The 27,740-nt window shown below is 42.8% G+C and overlaps 1 protein-coding gene across 6 annotated transcripts in view; it reads left to right on the top strand.

Moving 5' to 3' along the window:
* SYBU (syntabulin) overlaps positions 1-27,740 on the top strand; it is an 85,052-nt gene that overhangs the window by 21,006 nt on the left and 36,306 nt on the right. For 4 of the 6 annotated variants that reach the window (XM_088844763.1, XM_055431841.2, XM_055431840.2 and 1 more), the window contains 2 exons: positions 3,190-3,387; positions 6,189-6,248. In XM_088844763.1, the coding sequence (XP_088700889.1) occupies positions 3,318-3,387; positions 6,189-6,248 (130 nt within the window). In that variant the 5' untranslated portion in view covers positions 3,190-3,317. The remainder of the gene's footprint in view (positions 1-3,189; positions 3,388-6,188; positions 6,249-27,740) is intronic. The other 2 variants (XM_055431844.2, XM_055431843.2) reach the window with 1 other exon arrangement.

The following is a 27,740-nucleotide window of genomic DNA, read 5'->3' as shown; positions in this document are numbered from 1 at the left end:
GGAGATCAGTCCTGGGTGTTCATTGGAAGGACTGATGCTAAAGCTGAAACTCCAACACTTTGGCCACCTCATGCGAAGAGTTGACTCACTGGAAAAGACTTTGATACTGGGAGGGATTGGGGGTAGGAGGAGAAGGGGACGACAGAGAATGAGATGGCTGGATGGCATCACCAACTCGATGGACATGGGTTTGAGTGAACTCCGGGAGTCGGTGATGGACAGGGAGGCCTGGCGTGCTGTGATTCATGGGGTCGCAAAGAGTTGGACACGACTGAGTGACTGAACTGAACTGAAGACTATTTTACATAGAATTTAGGAAAGGAATATTATCTTCATCTGGACTGGTGGTCTGCTTCCAGCTATGATCAGGAAGTTAAAAAGGAAGAGAGGAAGAGGAGGGATTGGGAAGGGGGGAAAGAAAGGGCCCTAAACAAGACCTGTTGAAAAAAAGAACCACTTCTTCAGTGCTGTGCAGAGGAAAACACCTCAGGTGCCACAGTTAGCCAGTCGACTCTCTGGTACTGAATTTCTGTTGTTTTTGCTCAGGTCTTAGTTTGCATAACTTAAAGTGTAGTCTCTGCAGTAGGAAAATTAATGGCCCTACCCTTTCCAAAACTAGATTCCTTTGTCAGTGTTGGTTCCCTTAGACAAAACAGGCAAATACCCCAAGCTTCTCTCATAACTCAGTTTTTCTGGGGTATGGATATGCCTTAACAGGCTTACCAGGTTACAAGAACTGTGCACTGGGAGTGATATTTACCAACTCCCTTTACTTGCTTATATGCTCCATCAGTAGAGGGGCTGGGTACATTACTGTGGCTGATTCAGTGCCAAGACTCGATATATATTTGTTTAACTAATGAAAGACAATGTCTCATGTTCCCATCATTTCCCCCTCAATATGAAGTGTAATACCAAACAGTTAAGAGATGACAAATGAATACTAGTTTACTAGGTGGTGATTCAAATGCTGTATGAGGTACCTGAAGCTAAAGATTTATTTAGGTATTCATCTTCTCAGTCCCTGCCCTGGAGATAACGGCTGTAAATTTTGATGACAGGTGAGACATACATGTCAGGTGAAAAATTGCTACTGCCTTGCATAAACTGCTACTGTTCTGAATAATTTTGGTCCCCAATTTTTAATCAGACCCGTAGTCCTTGAAATGACCATTACTGAATACATGGCATGCACACATTCCTTCTTGTTTAACTCTGGCTAAACAATAGTGCTGCTGCTGCTGCTAAGTAGAACCAAACAAAACACGTTCATTTCCTATCTTTTTAAATTACAGTTTTGACAGTGTTTCTCAATACTGGAAATTGTTTAATTTTGTCCCTTGGAGTCAGAGTTCTCAAGAAAAATTGCTTTCGAGGGTAGAGAATCTGAAGCATGACTTTTTGTTGATTTGGGCCATCTCTCTTTCAAAAGAAATAACTTAAGGAACTGACTCATAAGGAAATACTTTTAAAGACAACAGGTAATTTTGTATGATTAGACTTCATTCATTTGGATTTATCTGCTTTGGGATAGGAATCAGGAACCAGGCTCTCTTGAGGCCATGGGCAGACCTGTTGAGCCTTGTAAAAGTACTGGAATCTGTCTTTGCACCTTAAGAAAGGAGCTCAGATTTCTCTGGATTGAAGCATTGACAGGCAAAAGAAGCCAGGGACAATAGTGAAATAGCTGAGCTATAGCAGCCAAGAGGACTCTCATCACTTTGTGATTCAGGGCCACAGTTTCTTCAATTCAAGAACATAGCACATTTAAAAGAGCAGCAGACGGAGGGTATGAACTGTGCACTAAAAACCATTTACTTCCAGAAATGGACCACTGAGATCCGATATAGACTATTACGTCCAAAAGTCTAAAAGGATACATCATTTTACTGATGCCAAGTTCACTTTGTTCTAGAAGCTGGGATATTTCATAACAAAAATTGAAATAAAGGCCAAAAATGAAGCAATGGCAATTACTTTTTAGATGGATTCTCTAGTCATGTTAATTCAGGCAACCAGTATATTTTATTCAGTCCTAGTTCTGTTCCTGTCTTCATTCAAGCCATGAAGTTTTATGATAGCCTTTGATAGATGGCAAATTATTTTAGTTCCTTTAATATTTATAAAAGTATAATAGTCCTAAAAGTTATTAGTACCAAATTCATTTAGTAGTATTCATTAGTACTATTCATTTTTTTGCCTACTTAGTTACTAAAATAGCTCTGCTGTCAAAATATTTCCATATAATAAAGAATTTTTAAGCAATGAAAATTTACCACTAATTGATTGTTTTGAGTAGACATACTTTTAAGTAATGCTGATTGGCTTTACATTCCATACACTTCTCCTCGACACGGTATAAATGAATTAATCAACCATTATAAACATTTAATAGATATGGAAAGAACTTAAAGGAATCAGCAACGTAGCTTTCTTGTTTTCTTAATAAGCGTTTACAAGGTCACTGCATATTATGCATATAAACAATAATAACTATGGTAGTTAATATATAGCTTGAAAGTTAAGGGAACATTTCTAATTTGAATATTATTTTTATTTTACCCATTTACCCCAGACAGCAAGATGTCTGATTGATGTCCTTTTGGTTTGGATAGGTGTGTTCGATGATAAAACAGGATCACTGTCTTCTGCTTCCTTGAACTCCTGAAGTCAGCTGTCTTCTCTTTCAAACTCTGGCAACCAACCGATGGGTCCAGTAATTGAAAACTGGATGTGGTCAATAACATTCAAGCAACTCTTTCCTATTACAGACAACCCTGAAGGATTCATATCAATAATTCTGAATTGCTTTGACAAACATTTTATTACTAACCCCATCAGAAATCTGTGGATGAATATGAACCAGAAGTATACTACCTAAAGCCTTAAAACAGACAAGCATAATTTAGGTTTGGACAACAGGAATGTCACAGAAATATTTGTGATCCAAAAGTCGTTTTACAGGTTTTTGCCTTAGAATCTATTCTTTGAGCGTTGATATTTCCTTTGTTAACGTGATTGGCCAGAATATGGAAAATAAAAGGCAAGACATCCACAGGAGTTAGCCTGCGCCTCCTGAGCAGAGTACGTGCGTGTGAGCGCGCCTGGGCATGGCTTACTGCCTCGCTCCCCGGCACCATCATTGATTTCCTCCTCCTCATTAAACACTCGTCGATTCCTGTCTTCCAGATGACACAGGCTGCCCTAGTAGCCAGTCAGTATCGCCTGTGAAGACGCCCTCGGATGCTGGGAACAGCCCCATTGGCTTTTGCCCTGGAAGTGATGAAGACTTTACAAGAAAGAAATGCACAATTGGAATGGTTGGTGAGGGAAGCCTCCAGTCAGCGCGACACAAGAAGGAACCAAAGTCAGGCCTTGTAAAGCCAGGTAAGTGGCCTTACTCTTCATGTTCTTATCAGAGCAGTATTACTGGAGTGATTTCAAGTGAAATTTGAAATGAAGCCCCTGGATATCAGGATGAGGAACACTAATGCAGTACCTAGTACCCAAAATCTCTCTCTCTTTTTTTTTAATAAAGAGGTAGAACAGAGAGTGGAATATTTTCTATACTAGTTGTTAATTGAGAATGCATAGTGACATATGTGTCTATTATAAAGACATGTTAAAAAGGGAGGAAATTTGAAGAAATGTTAACTGAATGGTCTAACAGAAATTTAAACTATATAATTAAGTCTAGCATAAATTATACTAAGAAATTACTTGGTACCATCTAAAGTATGCACAGATTGTGAAAAGAACAGGTTATCTTGAGGCAGATCTATAAGGCTGGGAGTGCTTGCTAACCTAACTATTTTATTTGCTTTTATAAGACTGAAATATGAATATGCTGCTATATGTGTGTGTGTGTATATATATATAGAATGTTCAATAATGACAAAATAGTAAAAGCTTTGAGATGAAATGGAGATCATTATTACAGTGAATAAGATGCCATGAACATCAGAACAGTTCTCAGAATTTGCAGTATAACAATAAGTATTTTACATCTCAAAAATATATACAATGTATGAGCAAATAAAGTTTTGGTGAAACTAAAGTTATAACTTGAAAGTAAAAGGACCTGAATATTGGCATTGAGAGACAACCCCCATATTGCCTTATTTTCTTCAGTATCACCAGTTGTGCTATACATATTAATGAGCCTGAAAAGACAGATTAATGGCTTGCATGAGTTCCATTCCTTACATTTGTCTTCTAATTTTTGTTTGGTGATGACATTATTGTACAAGGAGCTGTAGGTGGCTTTATTTCAATGGAACCAAAGCTTGGTCCTTGTCTGCTTCCTTTGGAAGGTCCTACATCCACTTCCATGTTTCTCCGCTTTTGTTCTTCATGAATAATTGATATGCAGAGCATATCTTAATGAATTATTCTTCATCTTGCTTTTGGTCAATCAAAGAGAATGTCGTTTAGTCTGAGAGCAAAATTTAAACTGTGTGAGGAATAAATCCTTTACTTTCTATTGGTTCCTGGTAAATATCAGTCAAGATGAATTTGTTGGTTGTCTTTTGCTTTGGTATAATATGAAAAAGAAAGGAAATGATACACAGTGGAGAAGACAACATAGGAGAAAGACGGATATTATAAAAGAGATGTTGAGTACCCCTTTTTATGCCTTTTATGCTCTTTTATATACTTAAGACAGAGAAGGCAATGGCACCCCACTTCAGTACTCTTGCCTGGAAAATCCCATGGATGGAGGAGGCTGGTGGACTGCAGTCCATGGGGTCACTAAGAGTCGGACACGATTGAGTGATTTCACTTTCACTTTTCACTTTCATGCTTTGGAGAAGGAAATGGCAACCAACTCCAGTGTTCTTGCCTGGAGAATCCCAGGGACGGGGGAGCCTGGTGGGCTGCCGTCTATGGGGTTGCACAGAGTCGGACATGACTGAAGCGACTTAGCAGCAGCAGCAGCATATATTTAAGACAGAGATAGTGAGTTCAAGAATGTCATGTAATTATTGTATTGTTGTTATTGAGTTGCTAAGTTATGTCTGAATGTAATTATAGTCAAGAAATAAACCATTACCTTGTGTATTCACAAGACTACACTAGAATGTCCTTCCTCTCTTCCCCAGCTTGGCTGTCCTTTTAAAAAATTAAGATATAATTCACATACTATAAAATTCACCCCTTTAAAGTATACATTTCCATGGTATTTAGTATATTCAAAAGATTGTACAAACATCACCACTGTCCAATTTCAGGGCATTTTTATATCACTCCAAAAAAAAACCCATATCCATGAGATGTCACTGTCCACTCTTCCTTTCTCCCAGCCCCTGGCAACCACTTACCTGCCCTCTGTCTGATTTGCCTGTTCTGGACATCACGTATAATGGCATCATACAATCTATGGCCTTTTGTGTTTGGCTTCTTTTGCTTAGCATGATGTTTTCAAGGTTCATGCACTAGCCTGTCATTCTTTTTATGGCTCAGTAATATTCTATTGTAATGAATATACCACATTTTAAATTAGACTTTTGGTGAGCAATTCTGGGTGTACAGGAAAATTGAGCACCCAGTACAGAGTTCTCATATCTCCTACTGTATCTCATATCTCATACCACTACCTCCAGCTTCTTCTATTATTAACATCTTGGCTTAGCGTGGTGTCACACCACACTTTGCCAATCCGTTCACAGTTGATGGACATTTGGGTTGTTTCCACTTTTGACCTATTGTGAATAATGGTGCCATGAATAGTCACATACAAGTTTTTGTACAGACTTTCAGTTCTCTTGGGTGCATACCTAAGACTGAAATTTCTAAGTCATATGGTAACTCTATGTTTAACCCTTTGAGGAACTGCCAAACTTTTTCCCCTAATGGCTGTACCACTTTACATACCACCAGCAATGTCTAAGGATTTCAATTTCTCAACATCCTTATCAACAGTTGTTATTGTCTATCCTTTTGGTTATACTTACTCTAGTGAGTGTGAAGCAGTATTTCATTGTGCTTTTGATTTCCATTTCCCTGGTGGCTAAAGATGACGAGCACCTTTTCATGTGCTTATTAGCTGTTCGTGTATCTTCCTTGGAGAAATGTTCTCAATTTTCTTTTAGCCAGTTGGGAGCAATCACCAATAGATTCTGCTTCTGCGGTATACAGGATGTGAGTTTAAGAGCAGAAGCCCTGTCATCCTCTTTTTGTCTTCCTAGCACACAGGGTCCGGTGTGTATCGAGGGCACAGTCGACATTGGTTGACCTCAACAGCAAAGGTAGGCTATGGCATTGAGAATGTAAAATGCTGCAGGAAAGCATTTGGGGGTTGTCAGCATTTGGTGTCAGCTTTGGGGGTTGCAAAGAAAAAATAGATTTTTATTGTGAAGATATTTGTAGGATTTGAAAGCAACCTGAAATGATTTCATTTCTGTTATTCACCACCCACCCCTCCCCCAACCCCCACCTCATTCCCAAAACATTTTACAGTGGTGACTATACAAATAAACAGGGAAACAAGACACGAGTGTGGTGCCGCAAGAACAAACTTCCGTTAAGATTATCCTTGGCCTTCCCTGGTGGCTCAGATGGTAAAGAATCTGCCTGTAATGTGGGAGACCTGGGTTCGATCCCTGGGTTGGGAAGATCCTCTGGTGGAGGGCACGGCAACCCACTCCAATATTCTTGTCTGGAGAACCCCAAGGACAGAGGAGCCTGGCAGACTACAATGCACGGGGTCACAAAGAGTCGGACAGGACTGAGTGACTAACGCTTTCACCTTCACTTCAAGATTACCCTTGCCCTTCCTTGTTTCAGTGATCATCACGAGCTCAGTCACTTCAGTCATGTCTGACTCTTTGTGACCATATGTACTGTGGTCCTCCAGGCTTCTCCATCCATGTGATTCTCCAGGCAAAAATGCTGGAGTGGGTTGCCATTTCCTCCTCCAGGGGATCTTCCCGATCCAGGCATAGAACCCGTGTCTCCTGCACTGGCAGGTGGATTCTTTACCACTAAGGCCCAGGGGAAGCCTTGTTTCAATAATCATCATAAGAATAATCATATCTTAATGTAAGGTTAAAAACCTTATGTGTATGCACAGAATTCACCCTGAGCAAGTCTTGGTTCCTACAGAAGATACTTGTTGAAGATCAGCTACTTGTCTTGATGAGGGCATTTAAGTAGAAAGTACAGACAAAAAGACTAAAAAGGAGGGGGGAGGGAGGAAAGGAAGGAGGAAGAAAGGAAACACGAGTTATTCTTCATACTGTTTCAGTAATAATGGATCCTTTGAGAATCCTGAAGGCCATGGACCCATATTCCAGAAAAATATGCACAAAATATCACATACTATTTCTGAGGTTTTGTGTGCCCCCTTTATTAGGATTTTTAACTCCTAGTTGATAACCCCTGCCCAGAGGCAGAGCCTGAAATAGCACCTTTGTCAACTGCTTCTGATTTAATCACCTAAGCAGTGCTGACCTCATGATCTTTTGATTTATTTGCATTTGATCAAGGTCACAAGGGTCCCTAAAGTGTATTTTTTAGTTGCCTGAGATTCCTAATGTCATCACTAAAAGGCATTGCTTGAGCTTTTGAATGGGTCTCTATCTGTACAGTGGTGATGGTGGTTTAGTCGCAAAGTCATGTCCGACTCTTGCGAACCCATGGATTGTAGCCTGCCAGGCTCTTCTGCCCATGGGATGCTCCAGGCGAGAATACTGGAGTGGATTGCCATTTCCTTCTCTAGTCTGTACAGTAAGCTCTTTGTATTTAGAACAGACTGCACCGGGACATATAGCTCTCTGAACTTTCAGCAGAATAAACCTGTCAGTCTCATAACTAAGAAGAGAGGAAATTATGGACACAAGGGCCTTGGGTTACTTCAAAATTTATAAAATGCAGAGAATGTGTCATTAAACCACATGAAGATAATGCTCACCGGTTATTAAAATATTCCACCTCCTCCGCAGCCCCAGGTGACCATCTCCCCTCAGCCTAAACTCGTCTTCCACTCTTGATATGCGCTCTACTTTTTTAAAATAAATCAACTCATTAGAACCAATACCAGTTTATTAAAATAGCAAGCAATTAGTGTCTCCTACACAGATGCTCCAGGGCCCTTTAACATTAACCTGGGCCCATTTAATTTTAGGTCTGTTCTAGATTCTGGAAACTGCTGTTCACCTTGGAAAGGAGTTATTGAAATGCCCCTTTGGTCGTTCAGATAAAGAACTAATAATGTTGTGTGTGTTTGTGTGTGTGTGAGCTTAGTCACTCAGTCATATCCAACTCTTTGTAACTCCATGGACTGTAGCCCACCAAGCTCCTCTGTCCATAGTGATTCTCCAGGCAAGAATATTGGAGTGGGTTGCCATTCCCTCTTCCAGGGATCATCCCAACCCAGGGATTGAACCCACATCTGTGTCATGGGATACCAGGAAGGGCTTAGAAAGGTAAGCTGAGTATGCCCGTACCTCCCCAGCAGGGCACCATGGCACGCACAGCATGAAAGCCCTGCCTTCTTCTAGGCTGGACTCGTGCTGGAACTTCTCGGAGGCAGTGTGCCTTCTGTCATTTTGGCTTCTATCACTTAATGCCTATGCAGATTTAATTAAAAACTGCCACCAAAGAGTGAAAGAAAACAACCCTGCAGTCAGTTGGATAATGGCTTTGCCTTTTTCATGTTTTCATGAGTCAACTCAGCAGACGTTCAAGAGTGCATCTCTAGAGCCTAATACAATGTCTGTCATGACACAGGTGTGCAGTCAATCCTTCAATGAGAATGGAATGATGTTTAGTGTGGGAGGAGTGTGGGAAAGATAGGCAGACATGACCTCAGTGTCATCCTTGCTCTTGGGGACCTTATCATTCAAGACAGAAAACTGTACAATAAAGCTGGGCTATTGTACAGATTAAAAGGAAGGGAATGAAGGCATGCTGATAGGGGCCTTTTTATAATAATTCATTTTTACTGAAATATAGTTGATTTACAATGTTGTGCTAGCTTCTGCTGTACAGCAGAGTGAATTAGTTGTACATATACATGCTGTCGGAGAAGGCAATGGCAAGCCACTCCAGTACTATTGCCTAGAAAATCCCATGGATGGAGGAGCCTGATAGGCTGCAGTCCGTGGGGTCGCTAAGGGTCGGACACAACTGAGCTACTTCACTTTCATCTTTCACTTTCACACATTGGAGAAGGAAATGGCAACCCACTCCAGTGTTCTTGCCTGGAGAATCCCAGGGATGGGGGAGCCTGGTGGGCTTCTGTCTATGGAGTCACACAGAGTCGGACATGACTGAAGTGACTTAGCAGTAGAAGCATACATGCTGTGCTATACTAAGTTGCTTCAATCCTGTCCAACTCTGCAACCCTATGGACTATAGCTCCCCCGCACACTGGCTCCTCTGTCCATGGGATTCTCCAGGCAAGAATACTGGAGTGGGTTGCCGTGCCCTTCTCCAGGGGATCTTCCTGACCCAGGGGTCGAACCCTCATCTCTTATGTCTCCTGCATTGGCAGGCAGGTTCTTTACCACTGGTGCCACCTGGGAAGCCCATACATATATTCTCTGTTTTTTAGATTCTTTTCCCATATAGGTCATTACAGTGTACTGAGTAGAGTTCCCTGTGCTCTAGAGCAGGTAGGTCCTTTTTAGTTATCTATTTTATGTGTATTAATAATAGTGTATGGGCTTCCCAGGTGGTGTTAGTGGTAAAGAATCCGCCTGCCAATGCAGGAGACATAAGAGACGTGGGTTCCATCCCTGGGTCTGGAAAATCCCCTGGAGTAGGAAATTGCAGTCAACTCCAGTTTTCTTGCCTGGAGAATCCTATGGACAGAGGAGCCTGACAGGCTACAGTCCATAGGGTCACAAAGAGTCGGACATGACTGAAGCAGCTTAGCACATATGCATGCAATTGTAGTGTATATATGCCAGTCCCAATACTTTATGAGAGATCTACGTTGTTAGCATTCCTTCTCTCAGATGCTTATCCTGACTTTTGTCCACAGTCAGTTTTCCTGATGAGATTGTTGTCACCCAGAAAGGAAAGTTTTAATTGGATTTCTGTGCTAGAACATTAAATTATTTTCCTGGGCCTCCTTTAATGCTTGATTGTCTACCTGGGGAGCATCTTAACCCAAAGGAGAAAAAGACCCAGTGTCAGTGTTCTACAAAGGCAACTACTAAATCCTTCCTACACAAGGCTTGTGGGAGAGCTAGGGAAACAACTACACAATTTGAACAAATAATTAGAAAAAGTGAAAGGGAGGGGAAAAAAAAGAGAAACACCTGCCGTTTAAGGAGGTAGATCAAGAGCAAATGGTTAGGGTCACTATAATTGAAAAGAGATCCACATTTAGAAACTGAAATGTTGAAATCTGCATTTGAAAGATGTTACCGCCATCAGCATTCAGACTAAGTTAGTATTCCCCTGTCATCAGACACCACCCAGGCTATTGAAATGAGAACCCTGGCCAGATGAACTGTAATAACCTCACCACAGTAACAGAGGATTGGTGACTTTAAAAAGACGATTTCCCACTTTCAGAGGCATTTGCTAGAAAACTCAGAAGGCATCAACTGGACTGGTGATTAATCAACACTGGTTTAAGTAGACAGAGGCTCTTACGCACACAGCCAATGGCCTGCAGGTGTTCCCGTGCTTAACAGGGGCATCGTCCCTTTCACTTCAAAGTTAGTCCTGTCAAATAAAAGGGACAATGTACAGGGTGGGGCGCGAGCGGGGCATAGGTTCTTACAATAACTTAACTACAAAGAGGAGACTCAAGAACTTAGCTTACAGTTCTCCGCAGGTTACCCAGCTTGTGGTTTCTTGGAGGGGAAAAGTGTGAATGGGTGGGTGGGGTGGGGCTGCAGGGATACCTTACTAACCACCAGACTCAGGAGTCCAGTATACCAGGTTCACAGCTTCATACCACCTCTTTAACTATGCACTCTTTAGCTACTTGTTATCTTCCAGAAACTTTGTGTTTGGCATCTTCAGAATGGGTTATTGTGTCCATTAAACAGATTAAAGAATGTAAGAAGCCCAACGTTCCATCTGGCATAAAGCAATTCCTCAGTAAATGTTAATAACAGTCATTCGTTGCTCTTAAAATAGAGATTCCTTGCACTTTGTTTACAGGAAAATCCTTGAAACTATCACACAGAACTTATGTTTATTAAAACAAAATTCTAGTATGTCATGTTCTCCCAGTTCACAGAAAGCAGGATGAGTGTTTGCCATTGGAGGACACTGGAGACAGCATGAGTTGATTGACAGATGATGGTTTGGCAATGAGGAAAGGGAAAATATGAAAAAAGCAAACAAAAGACCGCAAAAAACATAATGGCCTCTTAAATGTTTTGTAGCACTTGTGTGTGTGTATGTCTGCTCAGTTTTATCTGACTCTTTGTGACCCCATGGGCTGTTGCCTGCCAGGCTCCTCTGTCCGTGGGATTTCCCAGGCAAGAATACTGAAGTCAGTTGCCATTCCCTACTCCAGGGAATCTTCCTGACGCAGCATCTCTTGCATCTCCTGCATTGGCAGGCACATTCTTTGTCACTGGCACCTCACGAGACGCTTCTTACAGCACTTAATGCAATAGTTAATGTTCTGGAAACAGACTGAGTCATTGTGATGGTGTAGTTGGCAGAAAATGACGTGGATGAAGGCAGGAAAGTTCCTGAAACATTTTAGAAATATTTTCATAGAATGGAAAAATTAAAATTTTAGTGCTAAAAGAGATTTGGGTTATATGGAAACATTCTGCATTCTTTGGCAGGCAGTGCTTTTCTAATAGCTTATAGTTTCAATCAAAGGTCTTTCAGCAGCAAAGCCCAGTCTCAAATAAAGTCTTTAGTCTGTTTCAGATGCTGAACATATCTGGAAGACTATATCAGATGTAATCGTGTGCTTGCATGACTCTGAAATTTGATTAAAAATTGTTGTAGCTCATATTTATTGAGCCTTGACTGTCCCAGGCAAAATTCCAAGGACTTTACTCATTTAATCTTAATATCAGTGTGAGAAAGAGGTATCATTGTACCCTCTTTTACAGATGGAGAAACTGTGGCATTGAGAAGCTAATTCATGCAAGGTCACAGTCTAAATGGATTCTAAACGGGGTAGTTTTGCTTTTGACTCTTAGCTACCACACTGGTTGTAAGGTCCAACTTTAAAGGAATAATTTTAATTGTAACGGGGAAGTATGACAATTGAGAAAGATGTGTTGATATAAGACAGGGATTTAAAAAAAAAATCTGTGGAGCCCTGTAGATTAGCTGATACAGTCCCTATATTATTCTGCTGGCTGCTGCTAACCAAATCAACGAACCTCAATGTAACTTCAATGAAATACAGAAAATTGAACACAGGAGGCTATTTGTATGCAGATCAGGAAAATAAACCATGAAGATGTCAACATCAAAGAATGTTAAGGTCTTCAGAGTTTTCCACTTAATCATGATCTACTTCTTTCTCTACCTGTTGCAGTGTTTTATGTGCCGCCCTGTGTGTCAGTAATAGTTTCATAAACAATGATCATTAGGTTTTGTCAACTCAAACAGGAGCTTATGCACTGATGCCGAAGTGGATCTCTGAAACTTTCACTCTGAGAGAAACAATGCCCCCCAGGAATCAGCACAAAATGTTTTATGATGAACTGCTGTATAGTCTACCTCTTCTCCCCAGCAGAGCCCAGATGGGTGGGAAAAAGAAAGCTTAACTGTGATGAGGAGCCCTGGGTGTTTATCTTTATGGCAGGGTTACTTACATATGTACTCTCATGCCTTTCTCCCATCTGTGCCTTTGATGGTCACCCAATCAATGTGATGGGGCCAAATGCTCTGCTAATGGTTTTCCCATAAGAATTAGTGAGTTATAATCCTCTTCTCAGAGGTGACTGCTGTCCATATCCCAAGTCTACTGGGATTTATTGCACCTACAGTGTTACAGCTACCGATTTGGGGGCTCGCCAGATGCTTCCTAAGTGCTCTAATGCGCTGAGAACGAAGTGTTAGTGGTATCTCACACAGAGCAGATGCCCCAGCAGACCACACACCCACCATTAAAGATGTTTATCGACTACCAGCCCAAGGGAAATAAACCTGGAAATTTCTTTTACACACAAACCTATAAACTAAGAGTTATAAATCATGCAGATATATGCCTTAGGTTGGGCTTCCCCCGTCCCCCGCCGATCGAGAAGAGTTTATTGAGGAGACTGCATGCATGGAAATGGGCTTAATTAAGGAAACCCAACCAGTATGGGGCTTCCCAAGTGGCGCTAGTGGTAAAGAACCCGCCTGCCAGTGCAGGAGACATAAGAGGCGCGAGTTCGATCCCTGGGTCGGCAAGATCCCCTGGAGGAGGGCATGGCAACCCACTCCAGTATTCTCGCCTGGAGAATCCCAGGGACAGGGGAGCCTGGCGGGTTATAGTCCATAGGGTTGCAAAGAGTCGGACACGACTGAAGCAGCTTAGCACACAGCACAACAAGTACAGGGATGGCAACAGCTTGGAGCCCTTCCCCGTCGTGAAGAGGCCAGAGAAAGGTCGAGATAACAAAACCCAGAGCCAGAGAGTTCCCAGGCTGCATGTGAGGGACACTTTGGTAGCAAAGTGTTCGTCGCTCAGTCGTGTCTGACTCTTTGCAACCCTACGGACTGTAGTCCACGGCGTGCTGCAGTCCACGGGGTCAAGAGTCAGACACGACTGAGCTGACTGACTGGACTGTAGTCTCCTAGGCCCCTCTGTCCATGGGATTTCCCAGGCAAGATTACTGGAGTGGGTTGCCATGCCCCCTCCAGGGAATCTTCCCGACCCAGGGATCGAACCCTGGTCTCCCGCATTGTGGGCAGATTCTTTACCATCTGAGCCACTAGGGAAACCCAACAAAACAATGCACCTAACAAGAAAGGAGGTGGAGGGGAAAGTACCCTGACTTCTCTGTCTGTATAATTAGGTGGGTGGCGTTTGGGTGGACTGGGCTACTGATGAAAGTTGTGTTGAACCAAAGTTAGGTAAGTTCGTTGGGGTAATTCAGTGAGTAGCGGTCTTTTACCAACTGAACCTGTGTCTAACAGCAGCCAAGGTTCAGCAGTAGGCAATGTGGCTGCAGGCCACAGTTCAGCGAGGTAAGCTTCAGGAAACTGGCCACAGTGGACTTACAATCCAAGCCATTCTGAATTCAAATCCATTACATGGACTAGCATGTTTATGGCTTTGCAGGAAGGTGATTTTTGTGTAGGAGTCTAAAAGACAGCAATCCTCATTTCACCGCCTCTAAGGGTTCTGCTCAACTTCAGTTTGAATCCTGGCTGTACACTGATTGACCAGCTTTCACTCATTCATTCAACGAGTATTTACAAAGCATTTATTCTGTGCTAACACCATTGTTCCAGGCTTTCAGGACAGAGGAGGGGAAAAAACAGACAAGGTGCCTGTTCTCTTGGAACCTGCCTGATATAGGGAGATGGCTGATACACAAGCAGACAAACAAGATAAGTTCAGATCAGTTCAGTTCAGTCGCTCAGTCGTGTCCAACTCTCCGCGACCCCATGAATCACAGCACGCCAGGCCTCCCTGTCCATCACCAACTCCCGGAGTACACTCAAACCCATGTCCACAGAGTCGGTGATGCCATTCAGCCATCTCATTCTCCGTCGTCCCCTTCTCCTCCCGCCCCCAACCTTTCCCAGCATCAGAGTCTTTTCCAGTGAGTCAACTCGTCGCATGAGGTGGCCAAAGTATTGCAGTTTCAGCTTTAGCATCAGTCCCTCCAATGAACATCCAGGATTGATCTCCCTTAGAATGGACTGGTTGGATCTCCTTGCAGTATAAGGGACTCTCAAGAGTCTTCTCCAACACCACAGTTCAAAAGCATCGATTCTTCGGTGATCAGCCTTCTTCACAGTCCAACTCTCACATCCATACATGACCACGGGAAAAACCATTGCCTTGACTAGACGGACCTTGGTTGGCAAAGTAATGTCTCTGCTTTTCAACATACCATCGAGGTTGGTCATAACTTTCCTTCCAAGGAGTAAGCGTCTTTTAATTTCATGGCTGCAATCAGCATCTGCAGTGATTTTGGAGCCCAGAAAAATAAAGTCTGACTCTGTTTCCACTGTTTTTCCATCTATTTCCCATGAAGTGATGGGACCAGATGCCATGATCTTTGTTTTCTGAATGTTGAGCTTCAAGCCAACCTTTTCACTCTCCTCTTTCACTTTCATCAAGAGGCTTTTGAGTTCCTCTTCACTTTCTGCCTTAAGGGTAGTGTCATCTGCATATCTGAGGTTATTGATATTTCTCCCAGCAATCTTGATTCCAGCTTGTGCTTCTTCCAGCCCAGCGTTCCTCATGATGTACTCTGCATATAAGTTAAATAAGCAGGGTGACAATATACAACCTTGACGTACACCTTTTCCTATTTGGAACCAGTCTGTTGTTCCATGTCCAGTTCTAACTGTTGCTTCCTGACCTGCATACAGGTTTCTCAAGAGGCAGGTCAGATAGTTCAGATAGTGACACGTAAAACAAGGTAATGCTATAGCCGGTGATGAGCATTGGGCAGCGAGTATCTGGGGAGGTGACATTTGAGCTGAGAACTGAGTCATATTCCTTTGCACTTGCAGAGGGTTTGTGGGGACAGTGAGTGAAGCAGTGAGCTAGGAAGAGGAAAGAGTAGTTGCAGGTGAAGTCTGCATCAAGCAAGGGGAAACTACTGGCCAGTTTTAAGAAAGACATAATTTAATATATGGGTTTCCCAGGTGTCTCAGTGATGAAGAATCTGCCTGTCAATGCAGGAATCACAGGAGATGCGGATTCGATCCCTAGGTCAGGAAAATTCCCTGGACAGAGGAGCCTGGTGGGCTACAGTCCATAAAGCACAAAGTCAAACACGACTGAGCATGCTCTCAACGCAACACAATTTAGTGTATATGTTCAAGGCCCTTTTGGTTGCCCTGTGGAGCTTGCATTATCAAGAGATGAAACTGGAAGCAGGTTAATTAAGGAGGAGGCAGTGAAAACAGAGCCAAGTGTAGGAGACAGTGTGTATGAGAGAGTACAAGGTCCTGCATTTTTCTAATGAGATGAAAAACATTTTATTTGCTAACTTGAGTAAACTTTTAGAGATGGATGAAATAGTCAATAGCTGGTAGGTTTTTTAAATTTTATCTTTTTAGTGAAACATACAAATGTATACTCTGTTATTTATTTAGAAGCAGGGATCTTGTTATTCATCACTAATATAAAAAATTTATTGCCCTCCTCATTCCTGGAACTGGTTTTCAGCTTGGGTGTCTTTTCCAGAATGAAGTTGTCTTCACTTCCACCCAATTTGTTTGATACAAAGCCATTTTGAATTCATATCTGGAGCTCTCATTGGACATTATTTTCGAGCCTATGAGTACTGTGAGGGTAATTGTTAAGTTAATGTAAAAAGAGGCTGCCAAATCCAGGGGTTAAAAACTGGACAGAAGCTGATCTTCATCATAAAACAGTCCCTAGGTGTTTGGGGGACCAAGGCTGATAGGCCGCGTGTCAGGTCAGCTGTCCTCCAGGAAGAAGGAAGGGAGAGAGGGACCAGGGGATACTCACCCAATCATTTTAGGGTCAGGGCACAGAAGTGGCACACGTCATTTCCAATTATATCCCAAGACATCTGAGTCAGCTGGGCATCTATTATTATGGAAGAAGGAAAGAATGGGGATGGACATTGGAGGACAGCTAGCAGACCATCACAGCATCCATGGGTAGCTTGGGGCAGCTGGTTTTTCTGTTCCCCTGTAGATGCAATGTCAGTATCAGTCAATACCCAAAGCTATTCAGTTACTAAGTCCAGTTAGCAAAGAGTATGGTTTTTTTCCAATCTCCACAACTTAACCTTTGACTATTGCTATCTAATAGAAGAGGCAGCAGAGCATGAGATTGTTGGATGGTATCACCGATTCAGTGGACATGAACTTGGGTAGACTCAGGGAGACACTGAGAGACATGGGAGACCTGGCGTGCTGCGGTCCATGGGATTGCAGAGTCAGACACGACTTAGCGACTGAACAACGTTGCTATTTAAATTGATCTTTAAAAAGGCTGGAGGAGTCATACCAGTCATACCACAGGAATAATTACAAAATATGCTTTTGAATTTCTTGGCCCCCTTCATTTTAGACAATCCCATCAGTCGACCCCTGAAGGCAGCCCAAAACAATACTGACTGAGGTCGATTCAGTCCCATGTGTCTTTTTCAAATGACACTTTTTGTTCAAAGAAGGTAATTATAAGAGAGAGCTCTATAATAAGAGGCTTTGGAAAGACTTTAAAATAAGGAGCTTTCTTTTGTGTGAGGTAACTGTGGGAAGAGCGTGCCTCACCTTATATTTAGGTATTGAATAGGGTGCACCACGTCACTTGCCAAGCAGTGGGAGGCAGGGGAGTTCACATGCCGGATAGTTTCTTTATAAATATGAGGAAATGTTTTCTCTTTGTCATACGGAGGAACAGTTAATACTTATCTTTCTCATGTTGCTGTGAGAATCATAAAACATGTTACGTACAGGCCTACCTTAGAGATATTGTGGGTTTGGTTCCAGACCACTGCAGTCAAGTGAATATTGCAATGAAGGGAGTCACCTGAATTTTTCAGTTTCCTAAAATTTATAAAAGTTACATTTACTCTCTGTAGTATATTAAATGTGCGATAGCATTGGGTCTAAAAATATATACATTTAAAAATACTTTATGCTATCATATGCAGATCATCATCTGACAACTCACAGTACCACATACCTTCAATTAAAAAAAAAGTGCAGTATCTGCGAAGCAAAATACAGCAAAACACAGTAAGGTGAGATGGGCCTGTATGTGCATCGAGTAAATACTGCACGACACTGAGACATAAACGTGCATGTCCTATACCTTTGCAAAAATCAGTGTCAGCATTTGGCAAGTGTTTGTAGTTACAGTATTTTCCTGTTCTGCAGTGTGTGCTCAGTAAATGATCGTTACGGTTATTCAATGAGCAAAGGTTACAAATAGCACAACTTTAAGGTATTTGAATGCTCGCTTGCCATCTTGTTTGCGTTGGTCCTATTTTATCACAGTTACCTTCTTAGTAAGAATTATTCTAATATAATAAAGGGCTTTTCTGGAAGCTTAGTAAACATCTTTGCTCTAAGCAAACTCCTGTTTGGAAACACTGTGCCAACAGTTGTCTCAGATAGCCTTCAATTTCATTCTCTCCCTTCGGAACAACGATTGTCTCCTGGTCCTCCCTCCCCGGGAGGACTGTGAAGTGTCTTGCATGTCTAAATAGCTGGAAGTCAGGAAGTACACTGAGTATTTTCCTCAAAGTACCACATGCTTGCCATTACATGTGTTGGGTTTTGGTGTAATTTCTTCCTTGCTCTTTGGGATGTAATCACTGTGGAAAGATTCTTAAGTGTTGCTCCATACTTGACTGTCCTGTAGGCCTTTACTTCTGTTTGACAATTTGATGTTTCCTTAAATGCTTTGTGTCCATTCATGAGGGCGATGGTTTCATTTGGAATGCTGCAGTCACCGGGGAGAAGCTCTTGTGCTCTCTCCTGATTGGCCGCCTCTGCTCTGCCTCCTGTTGCTATGGTGCCCAGCAGAGTAACTTCCTTGCCCTGTACAAGTAGGAGGCTCGGTCTCCATGGATACCCCACTCTAAGACTGTACTCCACGGAGAGCTGAGCTGAGCTGCACATACTGTATTTCTGCACAAGACAGACCCCAGCCTGTGGTGGGAGGCTGTTTGCAGAGGCAGTGTTTGCCATGAAAGTCTATGGAGCTTATCTTCTAAGTAAGTCATATTAGTCACAGTAAGTAAATAATTATATTGGATCCCAGAGGATATGTTCTTTGTGTATATGCGTGTGTTAAGTTACTTGTGGTAGGTGAAAAATGTAGTCTGGAAACAAATTTTCAACTCTGTCTGCCTTTCAGATATCCTGAATGCAGAGTCTGAAACTAAACTTTGAAAAATACACACCTATATTGTTTTAAATACCCCTTGTCATTTGTGAATCTGCCATTTGAGGCAAAGGGGACAAGATGGACATGAATGATTGCATTTTAGAATGCTCTTCTAACTCTTAGCCTTGCATGCTACATTTGTAAATGCAGAGCTTGTGCTTCCCAGTGACGTGCTATGGGAATAGATGAGCACAGGCACAATTAATGCTAATTGGCCCTGCACAGAGTGTGCCATGGGGCCTCTGTGTAGCCTGAGACTCAGTGTATTTATTATCAAGAGTGATCTTGCTTATGTGCTCATCTCTGCCAGTTCACCATGGAAATTATTCAGAGACCATCTCTCTAATCAGTTTTAATTTATTTTTCTCATATAGTGTTCAGGAAAAATTCAGAAACTCTTCAGGTCCATGGAATTGGGATGGGGAAGAATTTTGTGTTTATTAATGATTTGCTCTAACACTTCCGCTTTACTGTACCTTCCAAGAGCATACGGGTTGGGTTTGCAATGTTGTAAAACATATGAGTCATCTTAGAGCAGTTTTCATCTGCTGGGTGAATGATTAATGCCTGTGGCGTTAAAATTAATGAGTGGAAACAAAAGACTATACGTATGGTTACCCCAACTTTAGTTCAGTAATTCTAAAATTACGTTAAATTAGATCTTCAGACTGCCCACAGTAGGTAGCTGGCGTCTAGCAGCTCTAGACAAAAAGCAGAATATACACAGTACTGGTGTAAGAGTGATTCATTTTTAGTTATATAGAACAGTGAGCACAGAATGTCACACTAGATTGTAAATGTCTCTTATTTTCTGTACTCATGACTAACCATTCATGCAGAGGAGAACTGGTGTAATGTCATCTCTTCCAGCTGTTAGTCATGGCTCAATTTTAATTGCCCCAAATGGTGAAAAGGTACCACCCTTTGAGGGTGTGAATATCCTGGTGACTCCTCTGGCTCTGATTTTGTCACCGAAGTCAGGCTTTAGGTCACTGTCTTAATATTTTATAAATATAATTTCCACTCATCAAAGGGGCAGCAGAGAAAGGTTCATGATCCGCTCTGTAGTGATCACGGCTTTAAAGACGTGGAAACAATGTCAATGACACTTTCTGAAAGTTTCTCACCTCATTAGTTGTGGCTAAGCTGGTAAAGAATCCGCCTGTGATGCGAGAGACCTGGGTTCGATCCCTGGGTTGGGAAGATCCCCTGGAGAAGGGAAAGGCGCCCCACTCCAGTATTCTGGCCTGGAGAATTCCATGGACTCTACAGTCCATGGGGTTGCAAAGAGCTGGACACGACTGAGCGACTTTCACTTCCGGTGTTAAGGCTCCATTTCCCGTTTTCAGTGTGTCTGTGACAAATTCTGCCCATCTCTGCAAAGCAGCAGAGTGTGGGAATTTTTTCAGCCTCAAAATATCGGAATTTGCTCTGTTTCCTCATCTATATCAGTTCAGTTCAGTCTCTCAGTTGTGTCCGACTCTTGGACCCCATGAACCGCAGCACGCCAAGCCTCCCTGTCCCTCATCTATACAGTGAACTAATAATAATAGGTAATAGTACCTATGACACAAGGCAGCTTTGAGAATTCAGTGACATCATCAGTAGCACATGACATATCCTAAGTAGTCACTGCTGTTGTATTATGATTACTGTAAGCATCGTCATCGTCATTTTTACAGTGGCTTGTAGTTAAGGGAGAGTGTATTGAAGAGCTTGAACAGTTCTTTGGTTTGATTCCATTCAGCTTATCAAATTTCCTAGCAAATACTAAGAACCTAACCGTGTGTTTGGTGCTTGGTTTTCTGATGGGAATTATGACATTCAATGTACTTGAAAATGTAGACAACAAAACAAAACATGAGATGTGCAGTAGTTTTTTCTTTTCAAATATATGACCTTCTGTTTTTGTCAAATGCCGTATCTAGATCTACCCAGTGAAATGTTTGCCAATTCATTTTGCTGCCACTAATGGACACGACTGAGCGACTGAACTGAACTGAACGGATATGTAAGAGTCCACAGCAGATATGTAAGCTAAAAGGGTAAAGCTAAGGTAAAAAAAAAAAAAAAGCTAAGGTTAAGCTAAAAGGGTAAAAGGCTGTAGCTAAGTGTAGTTAATAGTTATACCTTGAATTAAAAATGTGACATTTAAAAACTTAGGTTCAGATTCTAAGCTCACTTACTTTCCTGAAAAGTTTTCCATTCAGAGTGCAATAAGTGACATATTTTGAATGAGAGCCGTTTCATTAAGTTGAGTTTTGGGAGTGATTAGAAAGGAAAGGAAGGGAAATGATTGATTAATCTGTATAAAAATAGGCCCCATGCTGGGGTTTTTCCTTTTGCACTAATCCTCTCTGACATCTGAACCAAAAAAAGAGTAAAACCAATGCCATATGTGCAGAGCCTGCTGGTGCTGATTTTAAAACGCATGAAGCGTTGACCCAGATAATATTTTGCAGTTTTATTTTCATTACAATGTCATTTTCATTTTCCATTTCTTCTTTCTGGCATGTTCTTTTCCTTCCATCTGTTTGCCCTGGAAAGAACGTGGCATGTAGAATAAGGGCTATACCAATTTTCTTGAATGGAAAAAAAAGGGGTGGACATTTGTAGAAGGCCATTTAATATGAGGTCTCTTGAGGCTGGGGACTTGGGACTCACTGTATGTCTGAACACAGAACTAAATATATTTTGCTAAACCTAATTTCAGATGCAATATCACTCAAGTAATGAAGCTAGAATAAGCCTTCTCTTGGAATATTTCAAGGCAAAAATCAAATCCATAGCGACATCCCACTAGCACGGTGACCTTTTATCTATATGACACTGGTCTGTGGCCAACATAATCCCCACTTTCCTTTTCCATTGTCTTTAGTCAGATAGGCACACGCTCTGATGATGCACAATTTGTTCAGCATTGGGTGACCGGTGCTGCTGTCATGAGTTGGGGATCACGTCCTTCTGTTAACATCTGAGGAGCATTCTGAGGTCTCAGTTGGCAGTTCTGTTTGCTGAGTCCTTTTTTATCCGAGGGAGTTTACAGCAGTTTCAGAGGGAGGGGTGTTCTCTTGTCCTGTGTGGCGGCAGCGTTATTCAGGGAAACTGGATCTTCCTGCAGTTTTGGCTTCTTGTGCTCACCCCTGTGGCTGAGATAACGCAGGCTCTGCAAACCTCTGCCAGGAAGATCTGATTTCTGCCCCGGTGACTGGCGGGCCTGACTGTTCTTGAGAGATGAAGGCCGTGCCTGAACCTGATCCTGGGTTCCTACCTGGCTTCAGTGCTTTCCCCTGGTGTTTGCAGAGGAAGCAGAGGATTCAGGCTGAGAGGCTTTGGTCCTCCTTAGGGCAGTAGAGTTCAGGATCCGTGGGCAATGCCGTGGTCTCCTATATGGCCAAGACCAGCTTACCAGGGATGGTGGAGGGGTTTTGTCTGTGCGGAGCTGGGGCCTTCTTGAGTTTGTGATGAGATTCTCCAGCTTTGCATTTCCATCTTTTCTTTTCTCTTCTGTCTCAGTGACCACTTAACAGGTCTGAACCCAGCGTGTGCATGTGTGCTAAGTTCCTTCAGTCGTGTCCGACTCTTTGCAACCCCATGGACTGTAGCCCGTCAGGCTCCTCTGTCCATGGGGTTCTCCAGGCAACCCAGTAATGCTCCTCACTGGTTGTTTCAGCAACTCTTTATTGATGTGCCAGCCAGTGAGCCAGGCACCAGAATACAACAGTAAACCAGGGGCTCCGCATATGTGTGTGATATGATGTGTTTCTGGGGAAAGTGCTGAGTCCCCTGAGTACACAGGGGAGGACCATGGAACCCAGACTTTGGGGTTCTGGGAAGGGTCTCAGGGAAGTAATGCTAGATTGACACTTATAAAGGGTAAAACCAGGTTTTTAAGTGTGAAGACACTCAGGGATCTGAATTTTACATGCCACTGCTGTTAACTTTAGTACTATGTACTTCCTTGTTGTGTTTTACCTGCTAAGTCATGTCACACTCTTTTAAGACCCCCATGGAATGTAGCCCACCAGGCTTCTCTGTCCATGAGATTTCCCAAGCAAGAATAATGGAGTAGGTTGCCATTTCCTTCTCCAGGGAATCTTCCTGACCCAGGGCTCCAACCCAAGTCTCCTGCATTGGCAGGTGGATTCTTTACCACTGAGCCACCAGGGAAGCCCCATGTACTTCCTTTGAAGTTTTTAAAAAGTTCTGTTGTCATGGTTACCATGTTGTAGTTAACATGACTCTTTACTAGGATGTGAGCCTCTTTAGGATGTGGACCATGTTTTTTCTCCTTCTTTCCATCCCCCACATTTTGTTTTTTATTTTAAATTATTTATGGTGCCTTATTTCTTTCCTTTTAAATATTATGTATTTAATATACTGCCCATAAAGAACGGATATAACATATGTAAGCTATGCAGTGCTGTGCCATGCTAAGTTGCTCAGTCATATCAGACTCTTTGTGACCCCATGGACTATAGCCCACCAGGTTCCTCTGTCCATGGGATTCTCCAGGCAAGAATGCTGGAGTGGATTTCCGTTCCCTCTTCCAGGGGATCTTCCTGACCTAGGAAGCCAATCTGCATCTCTCACATCTCCTGTATTGGCAGGTGGGTTCTTTACCGCTAGTGCCACTTGGAAAGCCCATATATAAGCTATAGAAAATAATAATAAAGCAGACACTGTGACCCGCCTTCCGCTGTAAGAATTACCACCACTGAAGTTGCCTACAGGCTCTTCCAGATCCCATTCTCAGCCTTTCCCCAGAGGTAACCACTACATTGAAATGTGTGTTTTATCGATTCCTTTCATTTTAAAAATAATATCTACCACCTTAGGTATGTGCCCCTACAAATATGTTGGAGCCCAAAGGTAAAATGTAAACATGGAGCCATTTGCCTTTGTGCTCTCCCTAAGTCACACAGGGCCTAGGACTTAAAAGGTCCTCTTTGGATGTTTGTGGACAGATGGATATGCCCTTCTAGAGCCTGGAAGAGATCTTTGTGAGGCTATACACCAAGGAGATACTGGAACTCAGTTTTAGTCAGTGTGTTCCTTTTGAGCCTTGCTGGTTTTGTTCCTTTGGGATGCTTATGGATGTAGGTCACAGGAATGAGTCACATACTGTTTAATTGTTTGGGGAGACTTCCTACTTGGGCTTCCCTGGTGGCTCAGTGGTAAAGAATCCACCTGCCAATGCAGGAGACGTGGGTTGGATCCCAGAGTCAGGAAGATCCCCTAGAGAAGGAAATGGCAACCCACTCCAGTATTCTTGCCTGGGAAATCCCATGGACAGAGCCTGGCAGGCTACAGTCTATGGGGTTGCAAAGAGTCAGACATGACTTAGCAACTAGCAACTAAACAACAGCTTCCTACTTATCCTCCTCAATTCACTGCCATGCAAACAACTGTCCAGTGGTCCTAAAGAGAGTGGCCTTAATTTTTTTCATAATCTGCTTTGCTTTTCCATTCCATTGTGGCTTTTCTTAGAACAGTGTGGAATGGGGAGGAGAGAGGTGGAGAGACTAAGGAACACTGAGTACACTTGAATTAAAAGTTAACTTGCGTCGGGGGGTGGGGCAGCGGAGCCAGGCAAGCAAAGGGTTGGCCGGGGAACGCGTGCTCCATGCCAGACGTCACTTTGAGTTGAGAGCCTGGGGATGGTTCCATTAAACAAATCCATGGAAATGCAGAGCATAATTTGTGTGCAGAGCATAATCTGATGGTGAGAGAGCTTCATTCTTTTTAAATGCCAGGCACCACACAAGTACCAGCAGAGAACATTTTCAGGGGAACATTCAAAAACATTTTGTTCAGAAGCTTGAGAGTCTCAGTAGTTTTCAGTGGGTTAAACAATGGGGTGAGGTGACCTTTGGAGCTTGCTGCTGGGAGCTCAGCTTGTTTGCAGAATGCCTGGCCTCTGCCCAGGGAGCACCCAGCTCTGAAGGCACAGTGGGAGCATAGCGTCTGGGGGAAGTCCTCTCCCCAGAGGTGCCAGGCGCTGCTGGCCTTGATCAGGTGTCCCAGGGCGAGAGTGCAAGAGCTGGCTCACCTGCCTCATACCTGCTTTCCTCCTATCCTGCCCCTCCACTCATCCAGATAGCCTCTTTTGCATTGCCAAGTCCTTGCCAGAGACATTTCCATGTGACTTCATTTTTCCCTCTCTCCCCGATTCTCACTTCAGTTTCTTGAACACATGCCTGAATTTAAACAAATCCCATGAGACCTTTTGTTGCTCCATTTGCTTGCTTTTGTTCTAACACTCTGTACAGATGCCAGGAATTGCCAGAATTTACCTAGCTTGTTTGTTTTTATTTTGTTGACATTTTTGCTTGCAAATAAAAAATATTTGCGTTAAAAATTGATTGCATGTTCAGTTGATCAGTCATGTCTGATTCTTTGTGACCCCACAGACTGTAGCCTGTCGGGCTCCTCTGTCCATGGAATTTTCCAGGGAAGAATACTGGAATGGGTTGCCGTTTCGTTCTCCAAGGGATCTTCCTGACCCAGGGATCAAACCTGGGTCTCCTGCATTGACAGGTGGATTCTTTACTACTGCACCACCTGGGAAGCCCACTTACAGCCTACTCTCCAGAAAACATTATACAGTGGCCAAGGTGGCATTGATCTTGGAGCATGTCAATCCATTCTGATTAGAGAATTCAGTTTTTCACATAGTCCTTGAGCCATATGAGAAACATTTTTTCTTTCATTTGGCAGAGATAATTACTGTTTTTTTTTTCCTCTTTTTGATTGTGTGGAAAACATACGTATGGCCATTTCAGTTGTTCTTTTGTGTGGGTAGCACTGCAGTCAAGTGTGTAACATAAGATCAACATGAACATGTTAGTCGCTCAGTCGTGTCTGACTCTGCGATCCCATGGACTATAGCCCACCAGACTCCTCTGTCCATGTAATTCTCCAGGCAAAAATACTGGAGTGGGTTTCCATTCCCTTTTCCAGGGGATCTTCCCAACCCAGGGGTCAAACCTGGGTCTTCTGCATTGGGGGCAAATTCTTTACCATCTGAGCCACCAGGGAAGATGAGGTATCTCTTAATATTTAACTTGCTCTGTGCTTTTCCTCTTTTAAATCCTTTTGTACAACTGGGGTTTTAAATGATTTGAATCTGTGCAGTTAGCTTTGTGAACCTAAGAGCTATGTGGAGAGGAACTCTGTAGGCAGGGCTCTTTCCCCCTTAGATACAGCCCAGCTCCGAACTGTAATAGTCACCTGCCTGGCCTTCCCACCTCCAGTCCCTTCTGCAGATTTCACTGCTGCAAGATCTCCATAAAACATCAGTCTATTCATCCTAAGGTCCTGTTCAAAACTCTCCATGGCTCCCTGTTGCCTTCAGAGTAAAGGTCCTTCTTCTTGTTGTTCAGTCGCTAAGTCATGTCCAACTTTGTGCAGCATGCCAGGCTTCCCTGTCCTTCACTATCTCCCAGAGTTTGCTCAAACTCATGTCCATTGAGTCAGTGATGCTATTCAACCATCTCATCCTCTGCCTCCGTCTTTTCCTTTTGCTGTCAATTTTTCCCAGCATAGGCCCTTAGCATAGCTTTACATTCTTCAACTCTCTTCAACTCACCTTTGTGGCTGCATTTTCTCATCTGATCACTATATCCCAGCCAAAGACGGGGTTCAATATATTCTAAATATGCCCTGTGTTTTCCTTCCTCTGGGTTTCATTTCATACTGCCCACTTCACCACAAGTCTGCTCCCTTCTGCACTCCCAGCACTTGATCATATTCTCCCGACTGCTCAAGGCATCTCTCCCTTGACATTGTCCCTGCCCTCTTCTGCTCACACAGCCAAGAGGATTTCTTCCTCCTCTGTGGTCCCCTAATGCCCTCTCTCTGCCTTGCACTCAGCATGTCCTCTCATCTCCTAGTTGTTTGTCTTTGAAGCTCGTCTCCTTCTGAGAAGAGCCTTGAGCCCTGGAACTATACTTCTCCTTATTTCCTCCCCTGAGTGCCTGTGCACAGCTCAACACACATTTGAATTGAATGCTATCATTTTGGTTTCCAGTTCTTAGATCCTTGTGAATTCTGATGACAAGGTCCCAAGCAGAGAGGACAAAGAAGAAAGCCAACTCTGGAGTCAGACTGACCAGATCTGCTATTACCAGCTCCATGACCTGGAGCAAGTTTCATCACCACTCAGAACCTCAGTTTCTTCTTTTGCTCCCTGTATGTCTTTAGAACAAATGTCTTTAGATTGAAGAAAATATCAGAGGTAGATGAAGTAGGCTTTTAGTACACAGTGGCTAGTAACGTTCGTGTCTGACTCTGTCATCTGTTGTATTCGTTATCCCTTCAAGGTCTGTGTAATCTCTAGTCTGTCATCAGCACCAGGCCGTCCATGCTTTCATCTGTGTCATTAATAAAGCATGTTAAATAGGATAAGGGCAGATACAAAGCCAGGTGACACGTTACTAGAGATTTCCCTCGAGGTTGGCAGGCAATCCATTAGTCAACATCCTTTGGGTCCTGAGCTGTGCTGTCATCCAGTTCCCATGGCAGCCTTGTTCATAAGATTTTCCGAAGTGTTGTGACTAATTGCCTGCTGAATTCCAGGTAACCCATTTATGTGGCCGCCCCAAATCAAAACTCCGTCAGGAAAGGAATGAAATTTTTTTTTATGACTGTAGGTTCTTAGTGAACTCTTTCTGGCTTCTACTCACCTTATGAAGGGACCTTTCCTACAGTTTTACTGGAGATCAACACCAAATGGAGCAGTTTGTGATTTCCA

The sequence above is a fragment of the Moschus berezovskii genome, chromosome 16, assembly GCF_049115385.1.
Source record: "Moschus berezovskii isolate FMDL1 chromosome 16, NW_MosBer_1.0, whole genome shotgun sequence".
Classification (NCBI taxonomy): Eukaryota; Metazoa; Chordata; class Mammalia; order Artiodactyla; family Moschidae; genus Moschus; species Moschus berezovskii.
Note: the sequence above shows the minus strand (reverse complement) of the source record. Positions and strands in the feature narration are given on the sequence as shown.